The sequence below is a fragment of the Stomoxys calcitrans genome, chromosome 1, assembly GCF_963082655.1.
Source record: "Stomoxys calcitrans chromosome 1, idStoCalc2.1, whole genome shotgun sequence".
Taxonomy (NCBI): domain Eukaryota; kingdom Metazoa; phylum Arthropoda; class Insecta; order Diptera; family Muscidae; genus Stomoxys; species Stomoxys calcitrans.
In genome coordinates, this window is record NC_081552.1 from 254,579,611 (window position 1) to 254,591,945 (window position 12,335).

Consider the following 12,335-nt stretch of genomic DNA (forward strand, 5'->3'; position numbering starts at 1 on the left):
CTATCCGAAATTTCATTGAAATCGGGCAATAAATGCACCCATTATGGGCCTAAAACCTTAAATTCAGAGATCGGTCTATATAACAGCTGTATCCAAATCTGGACCGATCTGAAAAATTTAAGAAGGATACCGAATGGCCTAACACAACTCACTATACCGAATTTCAGGAAATCGGATAATACATGTGGCTTTTATGCTCCTTAGACCTCAAATCGGTGTATCGGTCTATATGGGGGCTATATCAATATATAGTCTGATATAGCCCATCTTCGAACTTAACCTGCTTATGATCAAAAAAAGAACATGAGCAAAGTTTCAGCTCAATATCTCTTTTTGTAAAGACTGTAACTGTAACATGACTGTAAAATGACATGACGATCAAGAATATATATACTTTATGGGGTCTCAGACGCATATTTCGAGCTGTTACAAAAAGAATAACGAAATTAGTATACACCCAACCTATGATGGAGGGTATAAAAATTCCCCCAAGTGGTTCTGATGGAGATGACGATTTCCCAACTACTAAACTGACATATTGTGAATCAATTTGGCCAGACTACATTTGTTTCCAATCAAGCCACAAATTTGTTAAATATTCACTGTATATGTTCTACATGTGATGGTCCTTTTAACTTTCCATCTAAACCTCACGATAGTCCATATCCAAATCTTAATGCTCGCTGCATATGGTTGTGCCACAAATGGCTTCTGAGAAGTCATAAGTCACAATGCTGAAGTAGTCGTCGGAAAAAAATAAAAAACCTGATTCAATGTGTAGTGAATGCACTTTATAGTCGTTTTCAATGAAGATGGCAAACCGGAAATTCCAAAAGTACTTTTTAACGCAATTAAGAAATCCATAAACAACAGCTACGACAGCGACACTTCCGAAATCCAAGCATTTGTTGTAGCTACGCTTCTCGTGTAAGAATGTAGATTTTCCGCCAACACAATGTTTCTATGACCATGCCTACAACAAATCATCATCATTATTGTTGGAACAAGTAGTGTCAATATTGATGGTTGATAACAAACTCTCAGCCAAACGAATGGGGATATACGCATGCGCGCTCGCGCCTTATTTGTTTCGAGTAAACTGTGAGTAATTTATTTTTAATTACATGCCACAACACATTGGAATTGTGATTCTTCATTACCCTACAACATACACCCAGGTAGGTTTTTGTACAATAAATCTAAATTGCTTTTGGAATGGAGGAGGCGGGGCGAGAGGAGACAAGGAGCGTTATGTGGCATAGTTAAACTGTCAAAAATGTCTTAAATATGAAAACCAGTTGAAATAAACAATTTGAAATACAATGACACCATAGCCACAACATTGTCTAAGGCGGTTGAATCTGGTTTTACCGACATTTCAACTAATGGACGGGAGAAGAGGGAGAGAGAACCTTTTTTTTTTGGATATGCAAAATTGGTTTTCGCTTTTCATTCCAATGAATCGCTTGACAAATGATAATGCCTTACCCTTTCAATATTGGATTGGAAACCATTCAATATTGGAGAAAACCCATATTCTGCGGGGTAATTTAACAAAAACTTTTGGGATTTTTTCATGGAATACAGTGATACGACTGTGGATTAAGCAATGGCCAAATGCTTAAATGTTCAATCTTTCAATTTAAGTAACTTAATATTTAAACAATATGAATTTTTCTTACAGACAATTAGGGTTTTCGGCCCATAAAAGCCACATTTATTTTCCGATTTTACTGAAATTTGGAACAGTGAGTTGTGTTAGGCTCTTTGATATCCTTCTTCAGTTTGGCTCAGGTCGGTCGAGATTTGAATTTAGTTGCCGTATGGACCGATCTCTCGATTTAAGACTTTGGGCCCATAAAAGGCGCATTTATTGTCCAATGTAGCCGAAATTTTTGACAGTGAGTTAAGTTATGCCCCTCGACATATCTCTGCAATATGGCACTGATCGGCCGAGATTTAGATATAGCTGCCATATAGACTGATCTCTTGGTTTAAGGTTTTGGACCCATAAAAGGCGCATTTATTGTCCGATGTCGCCGAAATTTGGGACAGTGAGTTGTGTTAGGCTCTTCGACATCCTTCTTTAATTTGGTTCGGATCGGTCCGGATTTGGATATAGCTGCTATATAGACCGATTTCTCGATATAAAGTCTTGGCTCCATAAAAGTACATTTATAGTCCGATTTCGCTGAAATTTGACACAGTGACTTATATTAGGCTTTTCGACATCCGTGTCGTTTATGGTTCAGATCGGTCTATGTTTGGATATGGCTACCACACAGACAAAGAAAGATTGTTCTTCAAAATATACAATGACTTGTACTTATTAGACCTCTCAATATCCTTGTCAGTCCAAATAGGACAGTATTTCGATAAAGCTCCTATTGGGGCATAAATTATGCATTTTGTACCGGATTATGACAAAAAGTGGTTTACGTATATACCCAAGGTGGTGGGTAACTAAAGTTCGGGCCAGCCGAAGTTAGCGCCTTTTTTACTTGTTTATGATTAATTAATTGCAATTATTTATATAAACGAAATAAAAGAAAATTAATATTATTTTCAATGTGTTTTTTTGTTTTGTTTATGGGATGGAATATTCATATGCTGACGAGATTGGTATTAAAACAATATGGGTCTGGTACTAAAAACAATCCAATAACAGTTTAGTATTAACAGCAATACCTGTTCGGTAATAAGGCTAATACCAAACAGTATTACACATTTTATATTTCCTTCAAACCATGCGCTATTGCTTTGATACCATACGGTGTTGTTTAACTATTAACACCGCTTGGCATTGAAATGAGCAGGTTTGGTATGAATTTTATTCTGGGTGTATAATAATAGCTAAATATTAGCTAGGCGAGTTGTGCCATTCGAGTCTGCAGCGCTCTTCCACAACTACTTAACCTTACCTAGCTTAATATTAATGTGGCAACTCCCACTACTGCAAATCTATTTTGGCAACAATTTTTTTGTTTTCTTTGGTATCTAATCTTTTTCTCATGACCATATAAAGCACATTAATCACTTGGAATTTAGATGATGATTTCCGAATGTTATTCAGCTGGTTGGCATTCTCAAATAAATCACGGTATCAATGCATTTACTGGTCACTTTTAACAAAAATATTTGCATATGAATTTGTTTCCAGATTGTACTATGTGTGGCACTCAATCATAGGTTGACTAAGTGAATATCGTTATGGCTAAATACAACACGTTTTATTTTTCGTAATTTTTTTTACACACTAATAATGCTTGATTTTATACCAAGCATTATTTTATAAGCCTCAAAAAAATGATGTTTCAGGAAACTAGAAATTTAATAAAACAATGTGAATTGATATGCGACGCCCAAAACACACAGCCAATAAATAAATAAAATATCGATACGAGGGTCATGTCAATATTAAAAAAAAATGTTGACGGGAACATTGAAGGTGAATTTCCGTAGATAAAATTAAAATGATTGAAATGTTCTATGTAATTGATAGATCGGGTAGTCTTGTGATGAGTCTAGTTGGACTCAAAACACATTTACATGTACAAGTTAAATGTAATGATAAAATTTCGAAAAAATGAGACAGTTATTATACCCACCACCGTAGGATAGGGGTCATTCCGTTTGCAATACATCGAAATATCATTTTCCGTCCCTACAAAGTTAATGTACTTCGGATCATGGTAAAATTATGAGACAATTTAACGATGTCCGTGTGTCTGTCCGTCTGTTCGTCTATCGGTCTGTACGTCCGTCTGTTGTAAGCATTCTAGAGCCTTCAAAAATTTAGATATTGGACTGAAAATTGGCACGGATACGTCTTTTTGATCCACGCTGGTTAAATTCTTGAAAGGGCCAAATCGAACTATTTATGGATATAGCTTCTAAATAGACCGGTTTTCAGATAAAAGCTCTGAAGCCCATAAAAGCTTTATTTTTCAACCGATTTTGATGAAATGTGAAACAGTGACTAGTTTTACGCTTCCCGACATCTGATCCAAATATGGTTCATATCGGACTATATTTATTTATAACTGCCATATAGACCGATCTCCCAATAAAGAGTTTGAAGCCCATAAAAGCTTTAATTTTAACCCATTTCTCTGAATTTTGAAACAGTAAGTAATTCTACGCCTCCTAATATAGGACCCAAATATGCTTCAGATCGGGCTTTATTTAGATATAGCTGCCTTACAGACCGATCTGCCGATAAAGGGTCTGAAGCCCATAAAAGCTTTATTTTTTAACCGATTTCCCTGAAATTTGAAACAGAAGGTTATCTTTAGCCTCCTGTTATTTGACCTAAATATGGATCAAATCTGACTATATTAAGCTATAGCTGCCATACAGACCGATCTCCAAATGAAGGGTCTAAAGCCCATAAACGCTTTACTTTTTAACCGATTTCGCTGAAATTTGAAGCATTGAGTAGTTTTACGCCTCCTAACATAGGACCCAAATGTGGTTCAGATCGGACTATATTTAGATATAACTGCCATACAGACCGAGATCCCCATAATGGGTCTGGAGCGAATAAAAGCTTTATTTTTTATCCGATTTCGCTGAGATTTGAAACAGTAAGTAGTTTTAGGCCTACCAACATCTGACCCAAATATGCTTCAGATCGGACTATATTTAGATATAGCTATCATATAGACCGATCTGCCTATAAAGGGTCTGAAGCCCATAAAAGATTTATTTATTACCCGATTTCGCTGAAATTTGAAAATGAGAGTTATCTTCTGAGCCTTCTTATATCTGACCTGCCAGCGAGAACCCTTTAAACCCCTTTCAGTGGTGGTTATCCCCTCACCTAATGCTGGTGACATTTATGAGTATTTCAGCCATGTACAACTTCTCAACATCGAATTGTCACTTTTCAAGGACACGCCATTGGGACTAAGCATACAACAAGAGGTCCCTTATCATAGAGCTTAAATTTCAAACGGGCAGGACTCAATTGATATTGTAAGAAGTTTGTTTCCCTCTACTTTGTTCCATAATGGGATGTTTGGGAAACACTTAACTGTTCGGTATGCTATTGCAAATGCAAATTTTCCCATGAACATTCCACGAAGGATCAAGGCAAACAACTCACATATCACCGAGTGCTATCCAATTCAAGTTTAAGCTCAATGACAAGACTAGTCCGAACGGAGTGCCGCAAACCGACACCTCTTTGGGGAGAACTTTTTATATGACAAAGTACCTCACAAATGTCGCCAGCATTAGGAGGGGATAATCACCGCTGAAAATTTTCGTCATGTCATTTTAATTCGATCTAGCCATGTCCATCCGTCTGTCAAATATCAGCGTATTCAGGTAATAAGTGCACCTGGTATGGATTTAAGGCCTATATCTAACCTTGAAATAATGCAAAAGCGGTGCCGAGCGGAAAAGTGTATTTGACTCTCAGTGGTGATGGGGTGGGTTTTAAGTCGGTAAGACGGACTGTAAGCCCAACATAGCACATAAGTGAGGATCTATGTGCATGCAGCAAAGCGCTCTACCATCTTAACGCAAAAAACTGGAGATCGATCTATATGGCAGCTATATCTAAAAATAGACCGATCAGGACCAAATTTGGCATGACTTTCAAAGGGGTCTTGACAATGTGGTACAATGAGTTGTATTAAGCATCCCGACATCAGAAGCGTATATGGTCGAAATCGGATGATATTTGGATATAGCTGTCATATACACCAGTTTTTCGATTTTGGATTTTAAGCATTTATTATGCCATAGGGCTCAGTTAGTTGTTCTAGGCCTCCCGAGTATGGTCTAGATAGGACAATATTTAGTTTCAGCTGTCATATTGACCGATATGCCAATTTAGGTTCCTAGGCCCATAAAAGGCGCATGAATTCTCTTTCCAATTTCCCTGAAGTTTAGAACATTTTGTTATATAAATCATCTCGACAGCAGAGCCGAATATGGTCTAGATCGCACGATATTTCGATATAGCTGCCTATAGACCGATCTGCCGGTTTTTAGTCTTAAGCCCAAAGAAGAATATACACAACTCACTCTTCCCAGTTTCAGCGAAACTTTGTCATTTTCCCAGAGCGGAAAAATGACAAATTTCCGACCAATATCCCAACTTTTATAGGCTGTAGCGTGATTACATCTGATGGATACACAGGCGGACTGACACACGGACATCGTTAAATCGCCTGAGAATTTTACAAAGATCAAGAATATATCTCCTTATATATAAAATTCAATTCGTGTTTGTTTGTCGGTTTATTTGTTCCGTATAGACTCAAAAACGGCTCAAACGGTTACCATGAAATTTTCACAGATTGTGTAAGTTGGTCTGGTAGGAAGCATAGGCTATATAATTTTTTGATATCGGGAGGGGGCGGATCTTCCCCCTTACCCCAAAAGCACCAACCAAAAAGAAAAGTTGACTGATGGGACAATACTCCCCCAAAACTCCCCCGAATAGACATATTGGACGTTCATTTCAATATGGGGCTCAAATGAAAGGTATTTGGGTGTAGTTTTCGAATCTGGCATACAAAATCAGATCGAAGTATAGGGGGCCATGCCACCCCTCAAAAACGCTTTTAGACCCATTATAGCTATATGATACTTGGCTGAACCGATTTTTTTAAAATTTTCATAGATTATGTGCGTTTGTGTGGAAGGAAACATAGGCTACATAATTTTTAGATATCGGGTGGAGGCGGACCCCCCCCTTACCCCAAAAACACCACCCATATCTGAAAGTGGTCCGATGGGTATTGGAGACCAGAAAACGAATATGGTATTAAAATTTGGGTCCAAGTACCCAGTGAGCCCCCTCCCTAACCCCAAAACTCCTCTAAATAGATATATTAGAAGTTCATGTCAAAATGGGACTCAAATGAAAAGTATTAAGGCAGTAGATTACATGTGTGGCATAAAACTTTAGGTCCAAGTAATGGGAGGTCGCCAACCCCCAAATACCCCCAAATGGGCATATTAGCCGACCATGGCTACATGGGACTCAAATGAAAGGTATTTGGGAGTAGATTACGAATATGACATCAAAATTTGCATTCAAGTCTAGGTGGCGTTTGTCCTCCCAAAGGTGAGTCAAATGGGCTATTTGACCCATTATGACAATATGAGACTCAATTGAAAGAATTTGATATCTATTTTCAGTGCAATGTGCCGGTGGCCCCCCAGCCCCAAAACACCCACCAAACGGTTCATATTTACCGGCCATGGCAATATGGGGCTAAAATTGGAAGGGGGGATTTGGAAGTGCTGCACGAATTTGATTTGAGTCGCAATGTCTGAGGTGCCATTCCTCCCCTAATGGAAATATTACCCTAACGAAGAACATTACCAACAGGAACCGAGAAAGCACACATCAATGAGTGCTTTCCGATTCAAGTTTAAACTCAATGATAAGGGGCATTTTCTATAGCCGAGTCCGAAGGGCGTCCCGCAGTGTGACACCTCTTTGGGGAAAATGTTTTAAATGACCAGACATGGCATTGTACCTCGCAAATATCGCCAACATTAAGAGGGGATAAGCACCGCTTTGTCCGATGTTCTCGCCAGGATTCGAAAGCCTTCAGCGTCATAGGCTACAATGGAACAAATTCGATATCCGCATTCAGGGCGAACTGCTCCCACCCTTAAAAGATATTAGAGAGTTAAAGAAGGCGCAGCGAAGCTGGCCCTGTTCGGCCAGTATACATATATACGTTATAGGGTCGCAAATGCATATTACAATGTGTTACGATGTGCAAATGGAATGACAAAACGAGAGTTTCCTCTACCCTATGGAGCTGGGCATATAAATGAAACATATTTCCAAAAATATATATCTTTTGTTCTCAACAAAAAGTTCTACTTGCTGGAGTCTGAGTCTAGCAAAGTTTTTGGAATCTGACTCCGTAGCCATGTTACCATGTCAGACTACACTCACTTATGTTCTTATGAAATTGGATCGTCCGATGAACTTGTCGCATGCAATTCCTGATGTAGGATTTATAAAATTCTCTCTGAAAGAAGTACGAATTCAGGAAATAAAAAAAGTTCACACACTATAATGAAACAAAAGTTTGTTTCTTAAGTCTTTCGTTTTGCCTGAATGATAACCTAACCTAACTTTTATAAATTAAATCAGTTAATATTGAGAAAAATCATCTGGTCATGCCAAACATAACCCTTTGCATATGTTGTTGTCTGCAATTTAAAATTTTACAAATTAAAACTTTTCACACAACCCACCCATACTGATCGAAAGTGAAAATTAGAACGATAATCGATCAAAGCTCTTAACCACATGAGGGCAGTACCACACAGTCAAGTGAATCAAATCAATAATAATCCAAAAAAGATCTAAAACGGCAGCTATGAGTCGAGTGCTCGAATGCTGCCGTAATCAAAAAATCCAACAAAAAAAAAAAACTATGATAACACTTCTATGAATGAAAGACAAATTGAGTTTTATTGATGAGTTGTGGTGGTTGTTGTCGTAGTTGTGACTGATGGATGGATGGTTGGTATTATGGTAGTACCAGGGCCACGCCTAAACTAAATAAGAAATCAAATTGAACTTGACACACAAACACCAGACAAATCAAATTTGCTGCCGCTGGTGATGGTGGTGGTAATGCCCCCTCGTCACGATATGCTCGGAAGCGATGAGAAACGGCCAAAATTAGCCACAATAAAAAAAAAATGTTATCTTCCGATTGATTTTTATTATTTTTGGAATTTTCGATTTTTGTTAATCTGCTCTTTAATCCGAGCCATATGCAAAGCAAGAAAGAAGCGACAACCAACATGACGACCGTGTGATGTCTGTTTTTCTGCCTCTTCGATTTTTACATCTTTACGGATGGGAAAACAAGTTTGGAAGTCATCATCCGTCGATCGATGTCCCATGTCTGCATGTGAGCAAGCCTCGGTCTGGCTGACCGACCGACCAACAATTTTTCTTGCTTGGCTGACTAACTGGAATTTTTAGCCATCATCGTGATCCCTCCACCAAAGAGACACAAAAAAGTTCAACTCATATGCATGTATGTAAGTACTTGTTCACTTGCACATCCATCCAACCAACCAACCATCCGTTGTCCATGGTCGTTGTACATATTGGGTACCACTTTGGTACCCGATTCGTCCATGCAGTCATATATTCTCGTACTTTTGAACCCTTTCGCCTGGCGATTGGCTTCAACTGTGTCTGTGTGCATTGAGTGTGTGTGTGTGTGGTGGCAGAAAGTACCCATTCCAGTACAAACGAGTACAAAACCAAAATGACATTCATTGGCGAGAGCAAAACTTCTCGGGTACAGAGACTTGCCTCGTCGGGGTTTATGTATAAATTGTCGGTAATGAGAGGCAGTAGTTAACATTAATTGTTGAGTACTTGCTCGGTTAACAGCAGCATCCGTTCACCAACGCTCCAAATCCTCAAAGCTTCAGAAAACTCCAAAATGAAATTCTTCGTTGCCATTTTGTTCGTCGCCTTGGTCGGTTGTGCCTTGGCTGCCCCACCCCAGGCTGCTCAGGAAGCCCAGGTGTTGCGTTTCGATTCGGATGTACAACCTGAGGGATACAAGTTTGCGTAAGTATATTTCAATGCACTCGAGACGACGCACGGACAAAGCAACCCGTTTTTGCAAAATCGCAAATGGGTTACTTGGTCAAGGTTATTGAGTGGTCGTGCAGTTGTGAAGACTGGTTTTAAAGCTGCCTGCTGTCTTTTGTGTTACAGTGTCGAGACCAGTGATGGCAAGTCACACCAGGAAGAAGGCCAATTGAAGGATATTGGCACCGACCATGAGGCCATTGTTGTGCGTGGCTCCTACTCCTATGTTGGTGATGATGGTCAACAATACACCGTGACCTATGTGGCCGATGAAAATGGTTTCCAACCTGAAGGTGCTCATCTGCCTCGTTTGTAAACAGGGTCTCCTTAGAGCACCCAGTCTCACCTCATCATAAGACCATTTAAATGCTCATTGTGTTAACTAGGTTTAAGGTATTCCAAGTCATTTTACTAAATTAAAGTAACAATTTATTGTGTGCGTCAATAAATGTGATTTTGTACTTAAAAGACAAACTCAATATTTGTGTGTGTATTTTTTCTTAATAAAAATTGTCAAGAGAAGTGAAGTAAAGTGTGAAATGGGAGCGTATCAAGCCAAATCAAATAAACAACAAAATTTATATAATTTGCTCCTGTATGGTTAGACATGATTTTTTGATTTTAGACATGATTTTTGTCTTCAGCGAACGATCTTTGATTTTATCTTGGCAATCACAAAACTTATCGGTTAGCCTTTTGTAGACCAAACTAATGGAAAGAGTTACACCGGTTTTGTACCCACCACCAAAGGATGGGGTTATATTCATTTTTATACCCTCCACCATAGGATGGGGGTATACTAATTTCGTCATTCTGTTTGTAACACCTCGAAATATGCGCCTAAGACCCCATAAAATATATATATTCTTGATCGTCGTGACATTTTAAGTCGAACTAGCCATGTCCGTCTGTCTGTCCGTCCGTCCGTCTGTCCGTCCGTCCGTCTGTCCGTCCGTCCGTCTGTCCGTCCGTCCGTCTGTCCGTCCGTCCGTCTGTATGTCTGTCGAAAGCACGCTAACTTTTGAAGGAGTAGAGCTAGCTGCTTGAAATTTTGCACAAATACTTCTTATTAGTGTAGATCGGTTGGGATTGTAAATGGGCCATATCGATCCATGTTTGCTATGCTGCCATATAAACCGATCTTGGGTCTTGACTTCTTGAGCCCCTAGAGGGCGCAATTCTCGTCCGATTTGGCTGAAATTTTGTACAACGGCTTCTCCTACGACCTTCAACATACGTGGCTAATATGGTCTGAATCGATCAATAGCTTGATACAGCTCCCATATAAACCGATCTCCCGATTTTGCATCTTGAGCCCCTACAAGGCGCAATTCTTATCTGAATGAACTGAAATATTACACAATGACTTCTACAATGTTCAGCATTCATTTACCGTCCGAATCGGACTTTAACTTGATATAGCTCCAATAGAATAACAGTTATTATTCAATATTATTTGTTTGCCTTAAATGAGATACCGCGCATAGAACTCGACAAGTGCGCATAGAACTCGACAAGTGCGATTGACCCGGCCGAACTTAGCACGCTCTTATTTGTTTTGTCCATAAGAAGGTTAAGTTCGAAGATGGGCTATATCGGACTATATCTTGATGTAGCCCCCATACAGACCGATCCGCCGATTTAGGGTCTTAGGCTCATTAAAGCCACATTTATTATCCGATTTTGCTGAACAGTGAGTTGTGTAAGCCAATCCAAATGCTTCAATTTCAATTTGGTCCGTATCGATCCAGATTTGGATATAGCTGCCATATAGACCGATCGGCCGATTTGGGGTCTTTGGCCCATAAAAAGCGCATTAATTATCCGATTTTGCCAAAATTTGTGGCAGTGAGTTGTGTTAGGCCCTCCGACATCCTTCTTTAATTTTGCCCAGACCGGCCCAGATTTGGATATAGCTGCCATATAGACCGATCTCTCGATTTAATGTCTTGCTCCCATAAAAGGCGCATTTATTGTCCGTTTTGAGTATGGGACAGTGAGTTGTGTTAGGCCCACCGACATCCTTCTTCAATTTGACCTAAATGGGTCCAGATTTGGATATAGCTGCCATCTAGACCGATATCTCGATTTAAAGTCTTGGCCCCTTAAAATGCGCATTTATAATCCGATTTCTCTAAAATTTGTCACAATGACTTATGTTAGGCTTTTCAACATCCGCGTCGTACACGGTTCAGATCGGTTTATTTTTAGATATAGCTACTGTACTTATTAGTATTTGGTCCAAATCCGAACATATTTCGATATGACAGCTATGGGACATAAGGTATGCAATTTTCACCGGATTTTAATGAAAGGTGGTTTACATATATACCCGAGGTGGTGGGTATCCAAAGATCGGTCCGGCCGATCATAACGAATTTTTACTAGTTTATTATTCCATTAATAAATGATTTATTCAATTAATATTTAATTGAAAATAACAAAATTTTCGAACACGATTATAATAAAAAAAAATCCTGGTTCAATTAAAAATAGATATTGAATCTATTAAGTTTTTAATTGACAATGACGAAAATCAATTAGAATTGAAAAAAGTTCAGATTTAATTAAAAAAAGTGATTGAATCAATTAAGTTGTTATTGAAAATTGCCTAAATTTCAATCACTATTCAATTAATTTTTCAATCGAAAACAATTTCATTTTCAATCAAATTTTTGATTTTCATGATATTTTTTTCTGTGTGGTGGAGGGTATGCAAGATTCGGCC

The 12,335-nt window shown here is 38.7% G+C and overlaps 1 protein-coding gene across 1 annotated transcript; it reads left to right on the forward strand.

Moving 5' to 3' along the window:
• The first annotated feature begins 9,370 nt into the window (after positions 1–9,370).
• On the forward strand, positions 9,371–10,086 carry LOC106093933 (larval cuticle protein 65Ag1). Its single transcript, XM_013261096.2, has 2 exons — positions 9,371–9,583; positions 9,734–10,086. Exons 1-2 carry the CDS (start codon positions 9,453–9,455, stop codon positions 9,921–9,923), a joined length of 321 nt encoding a protein of 106 aa, XP_013116550.1. The 5' UTR covers positions 9,371–9,452; the 3' UTR covers positions 9,924–10,086.
• The last annotated feature ends 2,249 nt before the right edge of the window (positions 10,087–12,335 follow it).